A 26,708-nucleotide genomic window follows, 5' to 3' on the forward strand; every position below is an offset into this window, starting at 1 on the left:
TGATAGAAATATCTGTAGCTATAGGTAGGTTCTTAAACCGCAAAGGGTTTATTTGCCTATTAGTGAATTTTCACAACACACTGTTCTGTCGGTTCTAGTGTTTCCTGACCTCTCTTCTGAACTCAGGGACACATAATGCTATTCAAACCCTGCCCCTTTTTACTATAAAACCTGGTGGGAGCAGCTCAAGCGTGTGTTTTAAAAATCCAGGCTGCCAACACTCTAGTCACCAGATCAAAGCACTTCCATTAGCTACACCTGGACAGGCAATTGTTGATCTGCAGGTCAGTTGCAATATCGCTTTGAAGCTGAATTTTAAAAACCGCCGCTCAGGCTGCGCCCACTAGGTTTTACAGTAAAAAGGGGCAGGGTTTGAGTAGCATCCTGTGCCCCTGCTTTCAAAAGAGAGAGGAAGAGACTGGAACCGGCAGAACAGTGCGTGTGTTTCTGTCCCCAATTCAGCTTCAAAGAGATTGTGCAGATCAACCCGTTCCCCCTCCAAGTGTGGCCAATGGAAACACTTTGATCTGGCGACTAGTGTGTTTAGGGCCGGGCAGAGCAGGTTTTTGGGGACTGGAGAATAGGGCCAGCAGGGGCCGCTCTTTTGCTACCTCCGGCTGTGCGCTCTCCCTACCCTCCAAAACAGTCTGCCTGCCCGTCTTTGGCCAAAACAGCAAAGCAGCTGTCGCCGCCCAAAGAAGCAGCGCGCCTTGGACAGAAGCGGTACCCCTCTGTAGGGCTGCGACGAGGAGCCAGCCAGCCAGCCAGCCAGCCGTCGAACCGCGGCTGATTTGCGAGAGGCGGCCATGCAGCGGGCGGAGTGGGACGAGGAGAGCGAGCTGCGGGAGCTCAACTCCCGCCTGTGGTTCTACGTGTCGGGGGTGCGGGCTTTGGAAGAGGAGAACCGGCGCTTGGAGCGGGAGCTGGCGGCGCTGCGCGGGCGGGAGCGACAGGTCTGCCGCCTGCAAGAGCGGGAGGACGAGGTGGCCGAGCTGCGCCTGGTGGTGGCCGAGCTGAGCCAGGCCAAGGGTGAGGCCGAGCTGGAGCGCGACGCGCTGCGCCAAGAGCTGGCGCGCTTGGAGAGGTTGGGCGCCCAGTCCGTGGAGCTGCGCCGCCGCCGCCTGGAGCCCGAGCTAGCCGAGCAGCGGCAGCAACTGGAGCGGCTGCGGGCAGACTGCGCCGCGCTGGAGGCGCTGCTGGAGCAGCTGCGGGTCGAGCACGGGCGGCTGCGCGAGGAGCGGAGCCGGCGCCCGTCGAAGCTGCGGGCCTTGCCGCCGCCGGCGCCCACCAGGACTTCGACGAGGATCAGCCGACGGGAGCTGGAGGATAGCGCCGCGCTGGTGCTGAGCTGGAGCTGCGGGCCGAGCCTCGAGCGCTACGAGACCGAGCTGCGCGCCCTGCAGGAGCTGGAAGAGCGCCTCGGGCGGGAGAACGTCCAGAAGCTGCGCACCCAGAACGAGCAGAGCCGCCGGCAGCTCGAGGAGTTGCACCGCCGCTGCCGGGAGCTGGGCGCGCTGGCCGAGCGCCTGGACCAGGAACGCCTGGCGCAGCAAGAGCACCAGGGCGCCGAGCTGGCCGAGTATCAGGTGGGCTGTCGGCAGCGGGGCTGAGAGCTGGAGGGGGGGGGGAGGTGGAGGATCGGATTGCCAGCCACCTATCAGCCATGGAACCTCCATGGACAGTGGCAGTGTACCTGAGTGCCAAGATGCTGGGGATTAATGCCCAGAAGCAGCTGGCTGGCCACTGCAAGAAACAAGATGCTATGGAAACCGTGTAGAGCTGTTGGGTTTTTTTTTTCCCCAATTAAGAGAGAGATACATTTTCTTAAATGAGCAAATCCTGGGTAGATAGGTGGATCCAGCACTCCCTTCACTTATTCCAGCGGGGCTCTGCTTAGCCTCTGATGAAGGGTCAGTTATTTACTACTTTTCATCTGCCCGGGGTTGGGTTGCCAACTTGATTTCTTTCTTGGCAGAACTCCTGCACCTTTATTTGAGGAGAGGCAATTATGTCATGAGTTCAGTATCCATCGAATGCATCGGAAGGTTCAAAGTGCTTTGCGGTAATTTAGTTCTCCAGCCTTACAATAATTTCGGTTAGGTAGGCTGGTGCTGTTTTCCAAACTGCAGGAGAGAAAGAGGGCACAGAGAGGTTTTGACTGCAGTCCAATACATGTCTTCTCAGAAGTAAACTCTACAGGTAAGTATGTATTGGATTGCAGCCTTAGTACCTGGGAGTAAGTCCCATTGAACCCAGTGAAGCTTATTTCTGAGTAGACAAGTATTGGATTGCATCGATAAATGGTTTAAGTCAAAAGTAGGGAACTAGCGGCCCCGGCCTCATTTTATGTGGCCCCTGATGCCTGATGAAGCTACTCCATTCTACTATCCCATCAGAGTTCCTTTGTGCACCTTATATTTCCTGGCTTTAACAACTGCTTGTCCTTCTTTCTGTACAGTTTCTGAACAATTGGCAGTATTTTATTTGGGGGGAAAATGATTTTTTAAAAAAACATTTCCTGGATGAACGGCTTGGGGAAAGTAAATTCCCCCCTCCATTGTTGGTGAACAAATGAGTACACTTCTGCCATGTGTGTGCGTGTGCACGTGCGTGCGTGTATTGCATGTGAAAGTCAGAAAGGAAGTACTTGCACTTGCTTTCCAGAACAATAGCTGTACTGATCTGTTGTGCTAAAAAAGAAAAAGCCGGTATAATTATTTGAGAGCCTCATCAAACCTAGCGGGGTTATTTCTGAGCAAACCTGGATAGGATGAGGAATTCTAAAGATAGGATAGCCATGGTGAAAACTGATGTTGGATTGGCTTTATTCCACATTAGTTAATCCAGAACACTTTTGTCTCTGACTCCCCCCTTCATTTGCTCTGGATCCACCTCCCTCTGGCATATGGGCCCTGGAAGGTTGACCCGGAGGGAATTTAGCCCTCAATGGGGGGGGGGGGTTGTCCACCCTCCTCTAGCTGAATCAGGGTCTTACACTTTGTCCCTTGTACCATGCCAGCACTACCAGCCTATGATGGAAACAGCTTTTGCTAGCTGCGCCTCTGCCTCTTGCACAGCTGTTGTGGAGGGGATAAGGAAGAGGTCTTGCCAAGTTCGGAGACGGTCCCTTCCGCATGCACAGTGAACAAAATCTGTTTGGCTTACTATTCATGCAGGAGTTCTAGGTTGTCTCCAGGGTTAGTCCTACTCAGAGCCGACCCACTGAAATCATGAGACATGAGTGACATAGACCCATGTCTATGACTCTGAGTAAAGCTTTGTTGGATACAACCCAAAGTTCACCAGACTTGACAGTAACTCTCCCATGATTAGTCTGCAAAGGCTGCGGTCTTCCATTGGTTTTTCACCTAGTTACTGGCTTCTGTGGTACACGGGGGGCGGGCAGGTCCGGGTTCCCAGGTAGAGCTGGGAGGAGGGAACCCTGTCTGAAATCCTGGAGCTGCCAGTCAGTGTAGACACTACTGAGCTCCATGGACTAACGATCTGACTTGGTATCGGGCAGCTTCTCATGTTCCTTTGTGCTCTCTTCTTGCCTGGGGCTCCCTGTGGTCTCACATTCTCATGGACTGGCTGCACGCATGCTTAGCTTTAGCAACCGTGCACGGCTTCAGGTGCGCTTAAACAATTTATGAGGCCTGTGGGGGTTGGAGCAACCACAGTTGGGAGGAGATATTTCTAGGCAGAAAATCTCCCCCCACCCTCAACCTCTCTTCAGGTTTTGAGGGAAAGTGACACTTGCAATCGGATAGCTGCCTTTTAGCTTTCCTCAGCCCTTGCTACACTCTGGGCGGCTGCACCTGTCGCCCTCCCCTCACTACACACAGTCTAGAGGCGGTGGGAATTGGGTTTTGCTGGGGAATGTTGCTGCTTTACTCCACCTTGTCCAGTAAAAGATGCAGAGGGTCCAAACACAGTTCCCTTTCGGCTCCCAGAGTCCAAGCACAGGACTCCATGTTCCCTCTGGAGGGGGGAAATAAGATTGGGGCTGAGCCCCTCTCCTTTTCACACCCCACGGCCCTGAGAAGGATGCTCAGAATAGCAGGGCTAAATTCAGAGCTTGGAAAAGTTACTTTTTAAAACTACAATTCCCATCAGCCCCAGCCAGCATGGTCACTGGATTGGGCTGATGGGAGTTGTAGTTCAAAAAAGTAACTTTTCCAAGCTCTGGCTAAATTTCATCTACAGGCAGTCTGCCACGCTCTTCCCCATGGGACTTTTGGCTACAATGAAAATATGGGGAGTGGCACGATGGAACCGGGAGGGCCGGTTGCCTGCCGCACGGTGAGATGGGTCTGAATGACATCTCCACCATTGAATGGAAATGTGGGGTGGCAGGTGTGGTCCTTCTTCCGTTTATAGAAATGGTGAGTCAGCGGCGCCATGATAGAAGCGTGTAAAATTAGGCATGGCGTGGAGAAAGTGGACAGAGGAAAGTTTTTCTCCCTCTGTAGAACTCATGGGTATCAACTGAAGCTGAATGTTGGAAGATTCAGGGCACACACACAAAAAGTCCTCCTTCGCACAACACACAGTTAAACTATAGCATTTGCTCTCAAGAGGCAGTGATGGCCTCCAATTTGGGTGGCTTTTAAAGAGGATTAGACAAATTCATGGCGGATAAGGCTACCAATGGCTACTAGCCTTTATGGTCATGCTCTGCCTCCACGGTCGGAGGCAGGATGTTTCTGAACACCAGTTGCAGGAAACTGCAGGAGGGGAGAGTGATCTTGCACTCAGGTCCTGCTTGCTGGCTTCCCATGGGTATCTGGTTGTCCGCTGTGAGAACAGGATGCTGGACTAGATGGGCCATTGGCCTGGTCTATCAGGGCTCTTTTTATGATAAAGCTTGTATGGCACTGTCTGCAAATTGCTCTTTATAAAGGCAACACTTTTCAAGGGGCTTCTCCAAAGTAGCATGCCAGTCTGTTCTGGTGCCATACTGGCTCGCTGCAGAGTTTGTTTGTTTATTAATTATTTGATTTATATCCCTCCCTTCCTCCCAGCAGGAGCCCTGTCAATTTACTACATTGATGATGCCACCTTTCCTCCAAGGAACTCAAAGTGGTGTATATGGGTCTTCCCTCTCCCTTGTATCCTCACAACAACCCTGTGAGGTAGGTTAGGCTGAGAGACAATTTGTCTAAATTACCTTTAAAGCCATCCAAGGCTGGTGGCCATCACTGCATCTTGTGGGAGCATGAAAGTGCCATCCCAAGGTGGAAATTTTTACAATTCCATAGTTTAACTATGCGCTGCATGAAGAATTACTTTTCATCTGTCTTGAATCTTTAATCATTCAGCTTCATTGAACAACCCTGAGTCCTAGTATTATTAGAGAGGAAGAAAAAGTTCTTCTCTAGCCACTTACTCCACACCATAGATAATGTTACAAATCTCTATAGTCTCTTCCCTTTGGTCATAAAGGACATTGCTTCCCCCAAAGAATCCTGGGAACTGTAGTTTACCTCCCCACAGAGCTATAGTTCCCAGCACCTTTAACAAACCCATGGTCATCCAGTGGGCTTCATGGCTGAGTTGGGATTCGAACCCTGGTCTCCCAGAGTCCAACCCTCGAGCCATTAGACCACACTAGCTCTCAAGAGATGAAGAATGCTTTGCAGCATCTGAGTAGCCCACCCTACTCAGGGTGGCAAAAAGTCTTGAGGCCCCTTTTTTATATATATAGTTAGATCAGTATATGTAGCATGGCAGACTGTGAAAGTTAATGATGTTCATTTATCCAGCTTGCAGATCTTTCCCTCTGTTTCCTGTGGGCAGCCATTTCCTTCGTTCCTAAATAGCCGTTTTATTCATACCGCGGTAGATTCCTGTTGTCTACTTATCTCGTTAACTGGCTGCTGTGTTGTGAGCAAGGCTGTTGGAGACAATGGGGACTCTATGCATTGTGATGGGGCAGGATTTTGGGGCCCTGGATTTTTTAGAATGCCACTCCTGTGAACGTTCTGCTGAGATTGCAAACTGTTAACAGAACCAAACTTTCAACGTGTAAAGCATGACAGTAACTCAGTGGTTAAGCGTGGTTCAGCATAACGTGGCTACTGAGGATGCTCATTCCACAGAGGGCTGTTTGGGTTTCTCCTCCTGCTCTACTCTCTCCTCCTATAGTGTTCTTTTCAAATACCAGTTGCTGGAAACCGCAGGAGGGGAGAGTGCTTGTTGTGTGGATAACATGGAGAGACGGAGAGACGTGTTTGTGCACCACCTTGGAGGAAAAGTGGGATATAAATGCAATAATAAGTAAATAAACCATCTCATAACTGTAGCCTCATCTGCATTATACACTTAAAGCAGTATGATATCACTTTCAACACTCATGGCTTTCCCCAAAGAATCTTGGGAACTGTAGTTTGTCAAGGGTGCTGAGAATTGATAGGAGACTGCCCCCCCCATTCCCTTCACAGAGCTACAGTTCCCAGAGTGGTTTAACAATCGGTCCCTCTCCCCGCGAACTCTGGGGGTTGTAGCTCCGTGAGGAAAATAAGGGGTCTCCTAGCAGTTCTCAGCACCCTTCACAAACTACAGTTCCTAGGATTCTTTGGGTGAAGTCATGACTGTTTAAAGTGGTATGACTCTGCTTTAAGTGTATAGTGCAGATGGGACCACAGAACCTTTTACAAACTACAGTTCCCAGGATTCTTTGGAGAAGCTGCGGCTGTTAAAAGTGGTATGATGCTGCTTTAAATGTATAGGTGCCTATTAGCCCCCACTGGAATTAATAATAATGGTAGATTTATAGCCCAACCAAATGGCAACAATGAGAAATTAGAGCACTTGCACTGCAGAGAGAGAATAATATGGATTGTTTTCTCTGGATGGATGGATGGTCGGTCGGTCGGTCGGTCGGTCGGTCCCTGTGACACTTGGCATGCCATCAGGACAGCCTGTATATGGCTGGAAACAAGTAAGAGTTGAAAGTGGTTAGAGAGAAGTTTCCCTTCTCGTGGTATATATGCATATTTGTCCTACTGTTTTTCTGGTTAAACAGGTGTTGGAGATTTCTGAAGTAACAAAACCCTGCAGACCTGTTTACCAGCGGTGACACACCGTATGGAGTGATCTCCTTTTCAAACTGTCTTCAACAAACTTTCTTTATTTATATAGAACCTATAGAAATATCTCTAGGCTACAATTTGGATTCAGTGATAGGTTCACAAGCTGAGAAAGTGGTAGGAAGAGTGCCCTGTATTTTTATTTTTATTCTTTTGGAGATAACACAAAAGAGACTGTAATGTTAATGTTGCTTTATTTTCTCCCCTGGAGTCAACTGGACCATTCTAGGCCTGGTTCCCAGATCCCCCCTTTGTGTTCCAAAGGAGATGGGCACAGCATCTCGTGAAATTAGCATTTTAACACAGATCTATCACAGTGACTTACAGCATTAATTCCCTTCAAACCAAACAGCAGGAGATGAGCATTTTCCCTGCACTAAGCTGTGTGTGTCTTTTACTTCTGAGTGACTGTAAAATTAATTAAGTAAACCAACTGGGGATCTAATCCAATGCATTTTGGAATAAATTCCTTGTGCAGCAGCAACTCCTGAATAACACATCTTCTCAACCTGGTCTGAGCAGTTTGTGGACTGGGTTGAGAACTGTTATTCAAAATAGATCCTTTACTGATAATTTTAATATTTCCTGTAAACCACAATGAGGTTTTATTACAATCAAGTGGTATATGAATTTTGTCAAATAAAAATAAAGAAAGATTTATGCCAAAATGCTTTGGGTGTAATAAACTTTTAATTGTATATATTGACTAAACCATAGTTGGTGTAAACTATGGCTTGCAAACCCACTTCGAAGACTGTTTTTTGATTCTGGTTTGCTGGCTGGGGAAACCATGATTTGTCAATTGAGACATCATAGCAACCAGTAGTTAAGCTGCCTTAACCATGGTTTGTTTGACAAGATGTCTGAATTGAGCCAAGTGGCAGCTCACTCCTATCTAATCCTATCTACTTGGTGAGGTTGGACCTTTCGGTGCCACAAACCCTCCGTGGGGGTGGAGGACCTATTAAAATGGTCCGCCCCAGGCGTCTGATGGATCCTGATGGATTCCTGAATGCACTTGGGGATTCTCTGGAGCATGCACACAGCCACTCGGCTGAGACCCTGGTGGAGGGGTGGAATGCCGCAATCGCCAGGGCATTAGACCGGGTGGCTCTGAAACGCCCTCTCCCCCTGAATAGAACTCAGAAGGCACCATGGTTCACCCCACGGTTGCGAACTCTGAGGCGGGAGGTGAGACGGCTAGAGCGCCGGTGGCGGAAATCTCGCTCTGACGACGATCGGACACATGTTAGAGCGGCTGCGGCAGCCTATCATGTGGCAATAAGGGCAGCAAAAAAAGATTTTTATGCTGCCTCTATTGCATCTGCAGAGTGCTGTCCCAGGAGACTGTTCCAAGTGGTCCGGAGCCTGGTCGGTCCAGTTGCTCCGGAACCAATGGAGCATGCTAAGGCCTCCTGTGACGAGTTTGCTAAACACTTTGCGGAGAAAATTGATCGTATTAAGAGTGCTATTCCGTGCGCTGTGGACACAGTGAGCGAGCCAGAGGTGACCAGTGGTGCTCTGGTGGTGTGGGATCGGTTCCAGCTTCTTCCATCTGATGAAGTGGACAAGGTGCTTTCAACCTTAAAGCCAACCACTTGCTTACTCGATCCTTGCCCATTGTGGCTCATTATGAGCTGCAAAGATAGACTGGGTGGGGGGATCAAGATGGTGGTAAATACATATCTCGAAGAGGGAGTAATGCCATCATCGCTCAAGGAGGCAGTAATAAAACCAGTCTTAAAGAAGCCCTCCTTGGATCCCCAAGATCTGAACAACTTTCGCCCAGTCTCAAATTTGCCATTCTTAGGCAAGGCGATTGAGCGGGTGGTGGCAAAACAGTTGCAAGCGCACTTGGAGGAAGCGGATTATCTGGATCCATTTCAATCGGGCTTCAGGCCTGGACATGGGACTGAAACAGCCTTGGTCGCCTTGGTAGATGATATCAGGAGGGCGTGGGATAGGGGCGAATGCACCTTCCTTGTCTTTCTTGATCTCTCAGCGGCTTTCGATACCGTTGACCACGTTATCCTCCTGGACCGCCTGAAGAGGTTAGGCATGGGGGGTACTGTATTGCAGTGGTTCCATTCCTTCCTCTCTGGTAGGTACCAAAGAGTGGCATTGGAGGATGAGGTTTCGGATCCTTGGTCTCTCACTTGTGGGGTGCCACAGGGTTCCATCCTCTCCCCGATGCTGTTCAACATCTATATAAAGCCGCTGGGGGCAATCATCAGGAGATTTGGGCTGCAATGTCATCAGTATGCGGATGACACGCATCTCTGTCTCTCATTTAAATCTTCACCGAGGTTGGCTGTAGAAACCCTGTCCAAGTGCCTGGAGTCGGTGAGTGGCTGGATGGGAAGGAATAAGCTGAAGCTGAACCCTGACAAAACCGAGGTACTGTTTGTGGGAGACAAGGGAAGGCTGGGAGATGTGGACCTGGTGCTCAACGGGGTACGTTTGCCCCTGAAAGACCAGGTCCGCAGCCTGGGGGTCATTCTTGACTCCCAGCTGACCATGGAGGCTCAAGTCTCGGCTGTGAGCCGGGCGGCGCTGTATCAACTCCATCTGATACGGAGACTGCGCCCCTACCTTCCCAACCATCTCGTCCCACCGGTAGTACATGCCCTGGTCACCTCTCACCTAGACTACTGTAATGCGCTCTACGTGGGGTTACCCTTGAAAATGGTCCGGAAGCTGCAACTGGTACAGAATGCGGCGGCTCGTCTGATTAAAGGCAGCCGCCGGCAAGATCACATCACTCCAGTGCTGAAGGAGTTGCACTGGCTACCGGTTGTTTACCAGGCTTAATTCAAGGTGTTGGTTTTGACCTTTAAAACCCTATACGGTTTTAGCCCAGTCTATCTGAAGGAGCGCCTCCAGCATCATCAGGGATGCCGCTCAACAAGATCAGCCTCAGAAGACCTTCTCTCGATCCCACTGGTTAAAACAGCTAGACTGGTGAGGACTAGAGAGAGGGCTTTTTCAATAGTGGCCCCCACCCTGTGGAACTCTCTCCCAAATGATCTCCGCCATGCCCCTTCTATGATAAGCTTCCGCCGGGCCTTGAAGATCTGGCTCTTCAGGCAGGCTTTTGGGGTGGGTTAGGTTTCTTACTGTTATGGTTTTAAATGTTAATGTTTTAATGTATTGTTTTATCTTGTACGTCGCCCAGAGTGACTGGACAACCAGCCAGATGGGCAACTAATAAATTAAATAAATAAATAAATAAATAAATCATCATCATCATCATCATCATCTATCCAGGTCACTTCCAAATATTCTGTTTCACCAGCTTTCCCCAACCTGGTGCCATCCAGATATTTTTGACTATGCTGGCTGAGGCTGATGGGAATTGTAGACTAAAACATCTGGAGGACACCAGATTGCAGAAGGCTAGAGAAGACAATATTGGGCTTGAGTGCATGAAATAGAATGAAAATATAGGAGCGTTACGTTGGGGGAGAAAAGTCATTTACCAGAAGGCAAACTATAAGTGGAGTTGAAATAATGAACAAACCAGCAATGAGTGGGTGTTCAGGGGGAAATGAGCAGGACTCTAAAACAGTTGTGTAGTGGCAAATTCAGAAGTGCAGGGTCCCTTCATGGTAGTCCCACCACACACCCTCACAGGCACTCCACCTTCTAATATTATACAATAAAATGAGCTTTCAATCCCTTACTTTGTTTGGAGTACTTTCCCTCAGTGATGCATTGCAACTATCAATGCAGATCTGCATGTGTTGCCTTTCAGCTACCTCTACTATTTTTAGTGCACATACATGAGCAAATGTACTAAGGTGTTGTAAGGTAAGGAGGTTCCTTTTGCTGAGTTTCCCTTTTTTGTTGCCATGCTAAGGAGAGTATGTAGGCAACCGAGAAGTCTTCTCGGGGGGGGGGGGTGACTTGCCTCCTTTCACTCTGATTGGCTCCAATCAACAGGAAAGGACACTGAAGACATAGGGACTCTGCTGGGACCCTGCCCCCAAAAAGAAGGGATCTAAGATCCCCTGGGACCCTGGACAACTACACCCATGCTCTCAAAGCACAGAGAGGTCTGTAATAGCTAATCCATGGCAATGGCGGTATTCATGCCCGACAGCGTTATTAAAAGTCACTTCTTAGTGGTAAGGAAGAGCCAAGAACAGTCACACCAGTAAGTCTTGTGCTGTTATAACCTAACTTCACTCAGTGATGCTTCCAGAAAACAAGTGTTTCCTTGCTGGCAGTAATCTTCAGGGGAGGTGTCAAGGGTGAGTCTTCTTCGCTGGAACTCTTCAATCGGACAAAATGCCCGTTCATCTTTTTCCAGTTAGTCTTTGACTCCTACAAGTGCTTCCGTTACAAGAGTTTTAGCTAGCCTGACCCTTGAGCTCAGTCACGTTAACAGTTTATCTGACAGTCTTTGTGTTTTGCTTTAGACGATAATTGGAGCGCTTGAAGAAGAAAAGCAATTCCTAACCGTATCTATCGCAGAATACCTAAAAGACTATCACGAGCTCTTGCAGGTGAAAGCAGGGCTCAGCCTTGAAATTGCAACTTACAGGTAAGGATTGTAAGCGTGGCCCTTAAGAGGCACTTGATATTTCCTTTGAGCTATAAGGAGAACTACAACCTAATGTCACATAAAGCAAAAAACTGGGGGCAAGTTTGGATGTTAGCTTGCATGAACCATCTGAGAAATGTTGAGAAAAACAAAACAAAAATGCAGATGGGTAGTGAAATGTCTGATGATAGGAGTGTGGGTGTTTGTCCACACTTTCTTAAGTTGGAGGTAATGAACTGGTGCTTGAAATCAGTTCAGGAATGCTGTGTATACGTGTGTGAACAAACTGAAACTTAATCCCAGTAAGAAAAAGGAACTGTTAGTAAGAGACTTCAGCAAACTGGGTGAGGAATGGATATTCAGCCTGTTTGGTTGTACTGTCCTTTTAACAGCAGGTGTGCAGTTTGAGAATATTTCTGGACATGTCACTTTCCATGGATACATAGGTGGCGGCGATGAGAAATGCCCTTAATCAGCTTTGGCCTTTCCTAGAGAAGATGGACCTTGTGTCAGCTGTTCATGCCCTGGTCACTTCCAGACCAGATCACTGCAATGCTCTCTATGTGGGGCTGCCTTTGAAAACAGTTTGGAAACTTCAGTTGGTACAAAATGCCACTGCCAGATTGTTATCTGGTGCTCAAAAGATTGGAGCGTGTAACTCTATTCATATTCCATTGGCATTGGCTACCCATTTGTTTCCAGGCTCATTGTAAAGTACTTTTATTGATCTTTAAATGGCTTAGGACCAGGTTACATCAAAACTGCCTGCCCAGTCTTTAAGATCAACCACAGAGGCCCTGCTCTCTATGCCACCCATACATGAATCTAAGCAGGTGGGTCTGAGAGGCAGGGCCTTCTCAGTGGTGGTGTCATGACTGTGGTAAAATTTCAAACTTGAAGGCTCCTGCTTGTGGGAAACTCCTGTGAAGCACAAATGTTTTAATAGGACTAGTGAAATTTCCTGGACAGTTTCTGCACATTTGTAGTCATAAGTGACTTCTCCTGTATTCTAGTACAACATCTTTAAAAATAAAAGGCAAATAAATATTTTCTATTCCTGATGTTAAGCCATCATAAGGAAGTATACCCAGTGCTTTTTTGGGAAACAGTGATGGTACTCTATACCAGTGAACAGCACCTCCCAAAATCCCCCACTGATTATACTTATAAAATTGCTTGTTTAGGTGCTTTTAGATTAACCTAAATAGATTGTGTCATTTGATTAGATAGGATACCTGCAATATAAATAAATTGCATGATAATAAAGATTGCATTAGGAAGAACGGTTGAAGCAATTCACAGATGTGTTGATCTATAACTTGGTAATCTCACTGATTGGAAAATTCCAAAATCCATATTGGGACAATGCCTTTATTAGGCCAGCCAAAATATCAGAAAATAGTGCCTAGCTATGGATAGGGGAGAAATTCAACTCAGTTCGCATTTAAAAGTGAACCTATCAACTTTTGCACTTTTCAAAACAATATGAGAACCTAAACACAACAATTTTTCAAAATTTGCACTTATTTGAATTTTGCGATGCAGTTTGCCAACCAAACGCTTACAAAAAAAGCATATACTAGGGGAAAGTGTGCATAAAAATGAATATATCAGTGAAAATAACATACAAAAATGTGTATATTAGTCAAAACCACTTACAAAAATGTGTTTATTAGGAGAAATTTGCACTAAAATGAGAATTTTTTTTTAAAAAATCACAAATTGCTGCAGAAGGGGGGAAAATGGAATACCGACAGATCCTTCCATCCCTACCCTCCTAGATTTTGAGTTCTCCAGAAATCTTCACCAGACTAGATAGTAAACGGAACAATTGAGGAAAGGAGGGTATTTGATGTTGAGGTCATGGAGTCTCCATCACAGCCATCACAGATGGAATGGGAGAAGTGATGGCAGATGGGAAATAACAAATCACATTTATGATATGTGTTCTTATCCAAGTTGATGTAGACTTAGTTTTTGGACAAGACACGCTGAGATGAAAAATTCATCTGTAAATTAATATACTATTTCTACCTGCCTTTGGCAAGGATTGATTAAATGATATTTAAGGGGCTGCCTGCATGTCCGCTTGTTCTTTATATAATAAATCAACACATCGTGCTGCAGCTCAATTTTTTTTAACTTATAAAAGCCACAAGAACATTAACTAATGAGATTTCCATTCAGGGTTGGTCTTGCCTATCAGTTTTGGAATGGTTGATATTGTGTGAAATTTTTCTCCTCTCTCTAATGAGAAAGAAGTTTCCAAAAGTTAATTTATCATCTAGTTAAGATTCCAGCCCTGCTCTTAAATTTTGCAGCGGTAACTGATAGCTTGCCATTTTCTTCTTTGCTCTTCTCTCTCTGCTGGTACCCATCACGAAGTCTCTGTGAACACAGATGAAAATTAAAAAAAAAACCTTTAAAGCCAGAATAAAATCCTTCCATGTTTTAAGTCAAAGGAAGAGTCCTACTACCAGTAATTTTTTGAAAACATTATTTTTTGTAAAATCTTGAAGTTACAGTACTGGCTTTGTTCTTCTCTTTTAAATTCAGTGTCATAGCATAGGAACACAGGAAGCGGCTTTATAATGAGTCAGATTGTTGGTCAATCTAGCTCAGTATTGTCTACAGCCTTACCTGGAGATGTCGGGGATTGATCCTGGAACCTCCTGAATGCAAAGCAGATACTCTACCACTGAGCTATGGCTTGTCCCTTACTGGATGATTCTAAAAAGGCCTTGATAGTGAGATAAGTCCTTGCAAATGGACTGAAACCAACTTAAGAATGTCCACACTTAATTTGAGTATTATTTCCATTATTATTAATAATACAATGAAAAAATGAATTGTTTGTAAGACATGAGGTCTACCTGAAAGTCTACCTTTTGGCTACTGAAAACTGGTCCTGGTTCTTCAGTCTCCCTCAACTTTCCCCAAACAAACACAACTGATATGCTGATGTTTCTGCTTTTCATCAGTCATGAGGACTAGGGAGTTGTTCCCATTAGCTGCCCAGTTTCTGCAGGGCTGAAATGACTTTGTGTAGCTGCCTGTTTTGGATCGAAGAGCCTGTTGTTCACACAGACATACTTAATATCTTTCTCTGTGTGGGCTGGCAGTAATATGAAGATGTCTTTATGTGAACTGACAATTATGAAGGTAAGCTTTGCAGCAATTTCACCACCTCTGAAAAGTTCTGCCATAACTGAAGACATTACTTCAAAACCTGCCTCTGCGCAGCTGGTTTACTTGTCAGTTTCTCCTTATGATGACTACATGGAGAAAAATGGGTGGCAAAAATTACTACATTGGACTAGATTAGAAACAAAGGGGTAGCAGCCTATCCCTTTTCCTCCTCTTAAAAAATGGCTTCTAAGTTCCATTTGAGTTCCAGCTCGCTGCTGTGAACTGCTGCCCTTTGCCATATACAGTGCACAGTGCATTGCTTGGAACTTATTTTTAGTGACTTCATTCGTTGCTCTAGCAACTGAGCAAACTGTTGTTTTATCAGCAGCCAAAAACCCTTAGTCAAACTTCCCGCATTCCTAATTTCCATCATCATAGTTAACACTTCCAGGGAACTTCATCCTGTAAACGGGCTGGAGAAGATAATTTCATCTTTTCTGGAGCGCTGTATATTTTTCTTGCAGAGGACTTCAAATTAAAGTTTCTGCATCCTGGGAGAAGACGTTACGAACTCTTCTCTGTTTTTTTAAAAAATAATCACAGGGTGGAACGAAAAACTTTAATTTTGATTTGCAAAATGTGCTTATCCAAAAGCCTGTAGATGATGCCTGGGAACTGCTACCAGGGCTCTCTTGTGTATTTTGAACATAGGAGGCTGCCTCATACCGAGTGACCTAGCTCAAGATTGTCTACCCTGACTGGTACCAGCTCTAGGGTTTCAGATGGAACGTTCCCAATCCTACCTGGGCATGCCAGCGATTGGACCTGGCATCTTCTCCATGCAAAGCAGATGGTCTACCACTGAACCATGGGCCTTTAAAAAAAATCTCCAAAGGTATCAAAGGAGACAAAGTTCTAGGCTCAGAATAAATGGTCAAAACTTGCTCTGGGTTTACATTTTGTAGTTCATGTTATAATATTTTACATGGCTGAGGCATGTAAAGAAATAAAGAGAAATAAAGAAATAGGAGAAAATATTTGTTAAAAAGAGAGTATCAGGCTGGGCACATCTACACTCCAGATTAACACCAGGCATCATTATTAAGAGTGTATGTGTTTTAATACATTTTAATACATTTCTTTTTTAAAGGAAACGATTCTGTAACAAGTATATTTGTTTATTACATTTATACACCACCTTTCCTCCAAAGAGCTCTAGGTGGCGTGTATGCTTCTCTTCCCTCTCCATTTCATCCTCACAACAACCTTGTGAGGTAGGTTAAGCTGAGAGACTGTGACTGGCCCAAGCTCACCCTGTAAGCTTTATGGCTGAGTGGGGATTTGAACTCAGGTCTCCCAGGTCCCAGTCCAACACTCTAGCCACTACGCCACACTGGCTATATAATGTTATCATTATATAAAACAACTTCATAATTATATCCAAACAGAAGATTACATCCATTTATCTGCTCTGTCTTAAAAAGACAAGTATCATCAAAGAAACATTTTGACTGAAGTGTGCAGTCCCAAAGACTGCAAGCTGTTTCTAACAACTAAAGATCTCCTTATCTTATTTATATTTAAAGATCTTTCTTGATGTCTTACCAGGGATATCAGTTTCAATGTAAATAACTTTTCATTTGCTGTTTACCCACTCAGCTACGTTTGACCTCTCCACTGTCTTCCACTTGAATCTGTGTAGCTGCTACCTATTTATGTAACCTAGAAGAAAAATAATTGGATGTACTGGGGTGGCTGCTGATGCAGTTGCTTCATGATTTTTTTTAGCTCTATGGTTTTTTAAAAGAAATTACAAAATGCTATCCAAGAGCTAGACACTTCAGCTATCAGACTCTTCCAGATGAACATTTAGGGAGTTTAGATAGCTATCCTCTGTTATCTGTTCAGAACATTTGGCAGAGTTAAACCAAAAATGCATTTCAGCAGAGTATTAAAGGGATAGCTTAAATGAACTCTGCATTTAAAATCAGCCACTGAAGAATTTCCACATTACTACATGTTTTAGTTTTGGCTCACAGGAGAATAACTTCCGAGGGCATTCACACAATCACTTTGGGGTGGATTTATTGCCCCTTAACTTAGTTAACTACCCTTTTTGATTCACCATGAGGGCAGTTAAAAAGTGGCATGACAGACTTTCACCACTGTTCCAAAACATGACTGTCCTGTGCGTTAGCAAATGCGAGAATATTGTTTGAAAAAAGCCACCATAATGTCCTGATAACAGCAGTCTTTATTGTAAATACTGAATATTCAACCTTACTTTTTTAAAAAACAAGGGATTTAAATACGTTCCATTTGTAAGATTCCCTACATGTTCCCAGACACGGATGTATTAGAATCCCAGGGAATATGAAAGATTGTAAATGCAATACACAGCTGAAGTTCAAAGTTCTTCTAGTGACAGTAGAAATACAGCATCCATCCCCTTTACAATGCCAAAAACAGTAGGATATGAAATGGTTCAGGTGGAATGTTCCTGATTACCTAACTGTGGGTTGCTTGGAGTTTGAAACCATGGTTAGAGAAGCTGATTTGCAAAACCAGGTTAAGCTCACCAAGCCTAACTCTGAAAGGAAAGAGAGGTATGAAATCTGTGTGAGAGAGAGGAAGAGGGAAAAGGAGGAAGTGAGTCCATAGGACTCTTCTGGTCTTCTAACAACGATTAGAACAACGTCAGGAACATTACATGTCTGCATGGGATCATGATCCCTATGAAATACCAATCCTTTTGTTTTTTCTAACAACACTTGCTTTTGTGCATTACAGAGCTTTACTAGAAGGAGAAAGCAGTCAATGGATCCTTATGTGGGATGAAGACCATGGAAGAAAATTACCACAAGGTATGAACTGCTAACATGCATGCATGCATTTAGAGAGAAAGACGTCATGTCAGCGTCATTACTAGTAATTCCACATGTCCTTGTTTCAACAGAGTGGGAACTTTTGCTCCCAGTTGTATGGAGATTTATACAGTTATGTGGAGAAAGTGGATAGAGAAAGGATTAGACAGATAGGTGGAGGGCAAGGCTATCGGTGTCCTCTAGCTATGATGGCTGTGCTCACAGTCAGAGTCAGTATGCTTCTGAATACCAGTTGCTGGAAACCTCAGGAGAGGAGAATGCTGTTGTGCTCAGATCCTTCTTGTGGGCATCCCAGAAGAGGTATCTGGTTGGCTACTGTGAGAACAGGATGCTGGGCCAGATGGGCCACAGGCCCGATCCAGCAGCCAGGCTCTTTTTCTGTTCTTAGTGGTCTACATTTGTAATCTATATTTTGAGAAGAGAAGCAGGAGTGAATGGGTTTGACTGAAAAGCAGCCTTCATTTTTCTTGGATGTGTTAATGCTATGCTATGATTGTTTGCCTATTGTGTGTTGCTGTGTTTGAACATTGCTTAAGTATACTGTGTTAAGAGCCATAATACTCATTTGTTTTATCTACTGCCAGGTGTCCGGAACATGCTTTATGAGTACAGCAAACGCCACTCAGCTTATCAACAGGAGAAAGGAAAGAGAACTTTTCCTGCAATCCAAAATGTTGACACAAGATATAAATCCCCTGTAACAAATATTAGCAGCTCTGCAGTTTATTCATCTCAAACAAGAACTGGCAGAACGCAGACAGCTTCTCCTGGGAAAACATTAAGAAGAGATGCCTTCAGGTTGGATTACAGCCCTTCAGCAGCCATCAAAAAGGACATGACTCATGAAAGAACTGTGACGGGACAGAGAGGGACCCGAACGTTTGCTCCACCATATCTTATTAGCCAAGGGAGTAATGCTCAACAAAGAACATTGCCAGAAAGACAGAAAATCGGGAGCACTGTGTCTTTTTTGAAAGAATCGACAATGATCCAGGAAGGCACACCGAGTCCAAATATTCCTACTACATTTCCACCTTATGGGCTAAGCTCTACTTCTAACTATGAGAGAACCATAGAAGGAACTCGTACAAGAGTGAGTGAACAAGCCAAAGACAGCAAGCTAATGAGAGAGGGAAAACCCGAAGGAAGAGAGAAAAATGAAAGGCTGGCCAAAGAATGGGTAGATCTTGCCGCTGAGAAGACCGATGAGAAATCCATCAGAGTCGAAAGAAATGTTAACATTGAAAAGAAGACTGACGTTAAGCAAGGCATGGCTGATCACAAGCACAGAGTGGAAGAATTTACCATTAAGGATAACCAAGAGGAAAGCAGGCTTTGGGGAGATAGAACACCCAAGGACGGAAGTTATGTAAGATGGGAAGAAAGGATTAGGGTGGAAACACCAGGAAAGAATCTCCCAGCAGATATAAAGATGAAGGAAAGTCATTCCTTTCAAAGGGAGAAAAATGTGAGTATTGGAACACAAAGCAAAGAAGCTGCTAAGGTTCAGTCTGAAGGGCATACGCATGGCCAAATATTGAAAGACAACAGCACAGAAATAACATTACAAGACTTGAAACCTTCTGTTGGAAAATCGAAGGATGACGCCACCTTTAAACTTGCCAGAGAATCTAATCAAGATGAAAAAGAAAGCTCTACCTTACTTACAGAAAGTATTGCAGAAACCATTGTTTCTGATATACTTAAAGATTTTGTGCAGAAACCTTCTGATGCAAGGCCTCCCCTTGATACCCGAGCCACCTCCTTTGAAAAGAGAGAAGTTTCTGAGGATGGCAACGTGAAGACTGAGGACATCATAGGTTCTGCCATTCAAGATGACCTATATGTTTCTGATGAGTTTGACCTGGGAACTGTCTTAAAGAAAGATGCTGAAAAATTCCTGAAGGATGGAAAGGGAATTCCAGCTGAAGGTGGAACAGAAAATATAGTGAAAGGAAAGGAGGACAAAGGAAAAAGGGCAGTTCAACTTGAGATAGTAGAGGAGCCAATAGAATCTACAGCTGATGAAAGAACAGAGTTTTCAACACCCTTTGAAGTAGAGGAAGTAGAAGATACATTGCCTGGTATGGCAGGACATCTGTACTATGGTGATGAAGATATTGCTGCCACAAGTGCTGTCAAAGATCTTAAGCAGAAACAACCCAGTGTGGTCGTGTCTCATGTGGAAGAAGTATCTGAGGGGGATGATGTAGTTGATGAAGAAAAGTACTTTGTGTCTACTCCAGACGAACACCCCTTGGGTCACAAGGAAGATGAAGGCTCCATATATGGTCAAATCCATATTGAAGAAGAATCGACAGTTAAGTATTCCTGGCAAGATGAATTTCTGCAGGGATCTCAAACAAGGATAAACGAAGATAAACCGGAACTGATTTACCAGGTGATGGGGGGAGGGACAACTTCTTATATTTCAAAGGAGGACGTGCCAAAGGAGGAGGTGGCACGGGCCGAATCCATTGTTATTGAGAAAGAGATTAAAATCCCACATGAATTTCAGGAATCAATAAAAAATCTCTTTTCTCAGGAGTCAAAGGACCCTAAACTTCAGTTGAAGGAGACGCTAGAAAAGCTTGGAGATACGCTTCCAGAAAGTGTGAAACAGGAGCTCTCTGCATTTACAAAAGAGGGCCAGTCTGATGCTAGTAACCTGGAAGTGGATATTAAAAAAGTGCTGAACACTGAAAAGGGGGGGTTGGTTACTATAGTTGCAGAAGTCAATCTGTCCCAGATGCTCGACCCTGACCAGCTAAGTGCAGAACTTCTTGGTGAAAGTGTTGCCACTGAGACAAAGTTGCCAACAGAGTCCCCAAGTGAAGATGATTTCGATGAATACATGAAGCAAGAGCCAGAAAGCTGCAGTGGTGGTCGAAATAACGTTGGAGTAGATTTTTCTTCCACACCTTGGACTATAGGAGAGGTTACTAGCTCTAACAAAGTAAGCAGCAGAGATGGTGTGGAATATCATACCAATGAGCAAGTTATCCACCAAGGGCCAGTTTTCAAAAGTATGGAAATTAATAGCAGTGGAGAAGAATGTTCTTCACAAGGGCCATTCGACATTAACAGACATATTCGGCAAATTGTGGTTGGCCCAACAGAAATTCGCAGAACGGAACAGGTCCTATATGAAGGCCCTATTTCTGAAACTCTGGAGTTTGGTTCAGGTGGCTTTGAGACTGGAGCATCAGCAGATATAAATCAATTCATGAAGGAACTCAAACTTGGCCCTGAAAAAATTCAGTCCACAGAAAAAATTACTTATAGAGGGCCTGTTCATAAAACTGTGGAAGTGAGTGGTCCTGAAAGTCCTACTCAGGCACAGTTTTCAACTGAAATTAGGTCCTCTAAGAACATCACTTTGGGTTCAAACCAAATTACTGAAGAAACTGTTTTTGCAGGGCCAGGTTCAGATGATAGCAATGAGGCTCTTTCTCAGATGAAAGGGACAGCACAAACCAGCAGATCGATAAGGCACATTCGAATAGATCCCAAAGAAGTACATACTGAGCATGTTGTGTATGAAGGGCCCCTTTCAGGATTTGTGGAGCTTAGTAGCACTGGAGACCAAACTCTGACTGAAGATACAATAAGGCATATTTGGCTAGGGCAGAAAGATGCCCAAATATCTGACCAAACTATATCTGATGAATCTCTCCTCAAGGCAACTGAATCTGGTCATGCTCCAGACAGGCTTTTCAAGGAAGGAGTGATTGATGCTAATACCACTGTCAGGCACATCAAGTTAAGTCCAAAGGAATTTGTAAAAACTGAGGAAATTGTTTTTACAGTGCCGACTTCCGGACAGCCCCTAGAGTTCAGTGAACCAGGACAGACTTTTTCTTCTGAAGGGTTAGTAACACACATAAAATTAGGGCAGAAGGAGGTTCTGAGCAGCGAGCATTTTGTTTACCAGGGCTCTGTTTCAGAATCTTCAGGCATCAGTTCTTCAGGGGAAGACATTTTGGAAGAAGGAGGCCCCATGGAGATCAGTAGATCAACACGGCACATCAGACTAAGCCCTTCCGAAACCCATGCTGAACAGATTATATTCCACGGCCCCGTTTCTGAAACAGTGAGGGTCGGCACTGCAGACCGTTCCCCGACAGATGGGCCCACAGAAAGCAGCAAACCTGTTGGGCATATAAAGATAGGACCCAAGGAAGCATCTTTTACCTTTCAGATGGATGTAACCAACGTGGCAGGGGGAGGACAAGATGCTACAATTCTTGTACCGGACAGGAAAACAGCAGCTGCCTATCAGCTGGAGGGCACTATGAAGGATGGTCAGAAGGAAAGTGGACAAAGTTCAGAGGAGTCAACGTTTGATCAAACTGTTCAACTGCAAAGGATGGTAGACCAAAGGTCGGTGGTTTCTGATGAGAAGAAGATTGCCCTTCTTTATCTGAATGAGAATGATGGGGAAGAGGAGGAGGATGGACCTTGGTTCTGAGAAACAAAATTTTCAACATTTTTTATAAATCTAGGAGCTTGGTTGCCATTTACATATAGCTGACTTTAAAAAAAAAGGGGGGGTGGAAGGCTATAACTTAGCCATTAACAATGAACTGATTGGTTTTAAATCTGCATTTTCTTATACAGTCGTATTTTTTAGCAGGATCTCTTGAATGCACATGTGTTCGCTTGTTAAATTATGACACTACTGCTCTTTTGACTAATGGTATTTGGTCTGAAAGATTGTCCTTTTTAAAAAAGAAACCAAGCGAAATGTTTCCCCTTCTCAGTTTGAGAGAGTATTTGAGTATATAGGAAAATCACCAGTCTTATTTAAGTGTAGAAAGCGATGATGGTACTATGGCCATCAAAAACCATTTACTCAAGAGTAAGGATGGGAGAGGCGTTCATTTCAGTTCGCATTTCAAGGCAAATGTATCAGATCCGCACTTTCCAAAACAATATGAGAATCGAAACATGGCCATCCTTCAAAATTTGCACTTACTCAAATTTTGCATTTTGTTTGTTAGGAGAAATTCACACTAACATGCTGATGAATTTTCATGAGAATTTCTTTTTTAAAAAATTCACAAATTGTGGCAGAAATGTGGAGAACTGAATTTAAGAATGGAAAAATAAGAAACCAAGAGAACCAAAAGAGTGATCCTTACACACCTGCTGAAGAGTAATCCAATTTTAAGTCACTTGAGGCTTATCTGGAGTAAATGTGTTTATAGCCTAAGGCGTGCAGGCAAGGTATACTTCTTGAAACAACTCATTAAGGCTGCACATTACACAAAACCAGTTTTAAAAATATATAGCAAAAATAAGTAGACAGTGTTGCCCTGCAACCCAGGTAATCACTCTTCTGTCAAATCTACCTTTCAGGAGGAAGTGACCAATTAAGAACATAGGAAGTTGCTTTAGGTTAAGTCAGACCACTGGGCTACATAGCGCAGTGTTGTATGCACTGACTGACCTCCTAGTTACAGACAGGAGTCTTTCCAGTTGTAGCTGGAGAATGCCAAGGACAGAACCTTTTGCATTCAGGGCATATTCTCCACCTCTGAGTTATGGTCCTTCTCACCAGACCAAATGAATGCAAGAGAAGAGGCATGAAAATGTGGTGAGTTGATGCAGGTTAATACCTCATTTTATTTTTCTCTCGCACACACCACCACTGTCAAAACAGAGACTATAGTGAGCATATTTTACTAACAGCACCAGTTTTATTAGGATTAAAGCTGTCACCTTTATGCATTTCCACAGAAATGGAGTTCAAGTGCAGGGAAAAAGCTTCAGCTGTTAAATTAGTTTCGTCAGGCTGCGGCTGAAGTTGCAGGAACAGGGCCAATAAAAAAATGGCCACCCTGTTTAAAGCGAGTCCCTGCATCGCTCCCGTTTGCTGAAACGGGGCTCTGGGGTTGCACGGTTTCGCATATTCACCATCCGCTTGTGATAAAAGGTCTTGCTGTAAGCCACGTCGTTATGATAAGGGTGGAGCTAGCATGCTTCAGCACTTTCAAAAACAAAAATAAAAAAAAAAGCTCAGAGCAGCTTACATTTGGTGCTGGCAAACATGCATGAAGAATTACAAGAGCATGCAGCCCAAATGTGAATATTTTTGTATCCACATTGCTAATCACAATATGCAAGAAGACTTGAGATCCACTCAGAGTGTAAGCTTGCGGGCTTCACGTGGGCACTTCCCCCGCCCCCCAGCAGTTGGGATTCAGCAGTCTGCAGATTCTCAACTTGAAGGTTAGGAACATAGGAAGCCGTCTTATACTGACACAGACCATTGGTCCATCTAGGTCAGGATTGTTCTCACTGGCTTGCAGAGGCTCTCTCGGGTTTCAGGCAAGAGTCTCTTCTAGCCCTACCTGGAGAAGCCGCTGGGGATTGAACCTGGGACCTTCTGCACACAAAGCAGATGCTCTGCCACTGAGCTGTGGCGCTTCCCCAAGGTTCTGTTTTGTGAACCTCTCCAAAGCCACTGATAGACCCCACCTCCCTGGATTTGCCTCATCTCCTTTTAAATCCATCCAGGCTAATGAAAAGGTGGCTTTTGAATGGGCCAGATTCACACCATGCATTTATTCCACTTTAAACAGCCATGGCTTCCCCCAAAGAATCCTGGGAAGTGTAGTTTGTGAAAGGTGCTGAGAGGTGTTAGAGAGACCCTCTATTCCCCTCACAGAGCTACCATTTCCCAAATAATTTAACAGTCAGTCAGTCCCTCTGAGAACTGTAGCTCTATGAGGGGAATAGGGGGTTTCCTAACTACTCTTAGTACCATTCACAAACTACACATCCCAGGATTCTTTGGGGGAAGCCATGGCTGTTTAAAGTGGAATAATAGTGGAATAAATGTGTGGTGTGAATACAGTCTCACAGTTGTCTTGTATCAAGTGAAGTCCATTGGCCCATCTAGCTCAGGATTGTCCATGCTGGGGATGGGCCACCTTTTTTCAACTGAAGGCCAGATTCTCTCGGGGATCATCTGTCAGTGGCTGCTTGCCAGCAGTGGGTGGAGCTAGAGTTGATAATGGGTGGAGCTAGAAACAAAAGTGTTCTGGATAAACTAATCCAGAATAAAGACTGCCCAGCTTCAGTTTTCACCATGGATACCTCAGATTAGAATCCCCAATCCGATTCAGAAGGAAGCCCCGCTGGGTTTGATGGGGTTACTCTGTCTCAAATACAACTACTTGTATAGTAAGTATAACAAGGAAGTGAAAGTGATTCCTTTCTGACTTTAGTGTGTTAAACATCCTCCCTCCCTCTCGCACACATAGCTATGGGGCGGAGTGAGTGTCTTCTTTTCTCCCAAGTTATCCAGCTAGGGGAAGGGGGAATTGAAAAAAGACATCAGTTTGTTTTTATAAAAGAAAAGATGGCCTTTTGCAATTGTTCTGAAACTAAATAGAACCAGAGTGGGGGAAATCTTTAAAAAGGTCATGGGAAACTAAGGAGGAAATGAAAAGGAAGGAAAGAACTCTTGATAGAATGGAAAAAGAGGGGCAGCTATAAGAAGCATTGGGGGCCGTATACCAAGTTGGACATGGGTTACCCATCTGTGGTCTACTCAGAGATGCTAAGGATTGAACCTTTCTGCATGCAAAATATGTGCTCTGTCCATAAACTGTGGCTTCTGCCAGAGGAATTTGACAACCGGATATTTAAGGTTGGACATGCACTTAAGAGATTTAGAATGTTATGCATATTTCATTATAGGTTTTTACACCTGTAACAGAACCTGCTTGCAGTTAGCAAAAGCTGGTACTTACATGATGTTTGTGTGTGTGTGTTCTGATGTCGTTCAGAGAGAAAACAACTGACTACCCTGTCATACATATGCTAGTTTGTCCTATTTAATAGTTGTGTTTTAATAGCATGGCGCTAGAAAGATTAATAACATTGCTTCAGGCAATGGTTCTACTCACAGGCAGAGCTTATTCAAACATTTTTTTCCTTTAATTGAATATGAACAGTGGGGAGTTTGGAGGAAGATAATGTTATTCAATTAAATGTATGCTTGAGATAGTTTACCTCAGAAGTAGGGCACTTTTCTCCTTCTTAATGCTGGAATCTTAAGCGCACTTTGGAAGCAAATTCCATTTCAAGTGAGGCTTTCTCCCAATGCTTTTAACACACATTGCTAAAATAACCCAGGCCCTGATCCAGCTTATTCAAGGCTAAATTCCATTGAAAGCAATAGGAGTTGAATGATTTGCAACCAACTTTTCCATTGGCTTAAACTGTAGCTGGATTGGGGCCAAAAGTATTCAATATCCGTGCAATGAAGAAGGAATTGGCGTTCCAGTGTGTGAGAGCTGTCACTCTCTAGGTCAGCCTGGTGCCCGGGGCTGATGGGAGTTGTAGTTCAAAAGGGCACCAGGTGCAGAAGGCTGCTATAAGCTAAAGACTGCTATGGTAGGTGTTTTCAGATGCTGCAGACATGTTGAAATTGGGTGGATTAATGTCAGGTGGGATTTTTGTAGGCCATTTTTATCTTGGTTAGTTATAAGGCAGGGCGTGTTTCTGTGATGGTTTAAAACTATTGTGACTTTGCACTTTTTCTGTTAAGTATTAAACTTTGAAAATTCATGTGGAGGTTTCTCTCTCTTTATACACATTGGCATGTTTTCTTTTGTTGTTTAAAAAATGAACTTGGTAAAAAGATCAATTATGGATCAAACAGGCCTCTCTGTTTGGACCAGTGGGGCACAATTCTGCAAGTGCTTAAAGGCCATAATTCAGCACAGTCGGGTATGTCTGGGCTTGTTGAAATCAGTGTGCCTAAGTTTGCTTACCTCTGCTGGATTGTGGCCAGAATGCATTCAGTGTTTATTAATGGCATTTTTCTAAATTCCCACCCTTCCTCCAAGAAGCAGAGGATGGGAAGACATGGTTTTTCTCTCTCCCTTCCTCATGTCTTCCTAACAACCCTGTGAGGTCAGCCAAGAAGAGAGATGGTGACTGGCCCAAGCTCCATGGCTGAGAGCTCACCTGAACCTGTGTTTCACCAGTTCTGGTCTGATGCTCTAACCGCTACACCGTATTGGCTCTCAACTTTACATT

General features: G+C 44.6%; 1 protein-coding gene across 1 annotated transcript; it reads left to right on the plus strand.

Moving 5' to 3' along the window:
• Nucleotides 1-273: 273 nt before the first annotated feature.
• Nucleotides 274-26,234, plus strand: SYNM (synemin). The gene is made up of 4 exons (XM_061594770.1): nucleotides 274-1,586; nucleotides 11,513-11,637; nucleotides 17,557-17,630; nucleotides 18,236-26,234. The coding sequence occupies exons 1-4, from the start codon at nucleotides 807-809 to the stop codon at nucleotides 22,120-22,122; spliced, it is 4,866 nt and encodes a 1,621-aa protein (XP_061450754.1). The 5' UTR covers nucleotides 274-806; the 3' UTR covers nucleotides 22,123-26,234.
• The last annotated feature ends 474 nt before the right edge of the window (nucleotides 26,235-26,708 follow it).

The sequence above is a fragment of the Rhineura floridana genome, chromosome 14 (assembly GCF_030035675.1).
Source record: "Rhineura floridana isolate rRhiFlo1 chromosome 14, rRhiFlo1.hap2, whole genome shotgun sequence".
Taxonomy (NCBI): Eukaryota; Metazoa; Chordata; class Lepidosauria; order Squamata; family Rhineuridae; genus Rhineura; species Rhineura floridana.

Excerpts from the sequence above, each read along its gene's own strand:
- SYNM (XM_061594770.1), top strand. The coding sequence starts at position 807 with ATGCAGCGGGCGGAGTGGGACGAGGAGAGCGAGCTGCGGGAGCTCAAC. Across the intron at positions 1,587-11,512 it reads CCGAGCTGGCCGAGTATCAG|ACGATAATTGGAGCGCTTGA; the intron begins GTGGGCTGTCGG and ends GTTTTGCTTTAG. Across the intron at positions 17,631-18,235 it reads TGGAAGAAAATTACCACAAG|GTGTCCGGAACATGCTTTAT; the intron begins GTATGAACTGCT and ends ATCTACTGCCAG.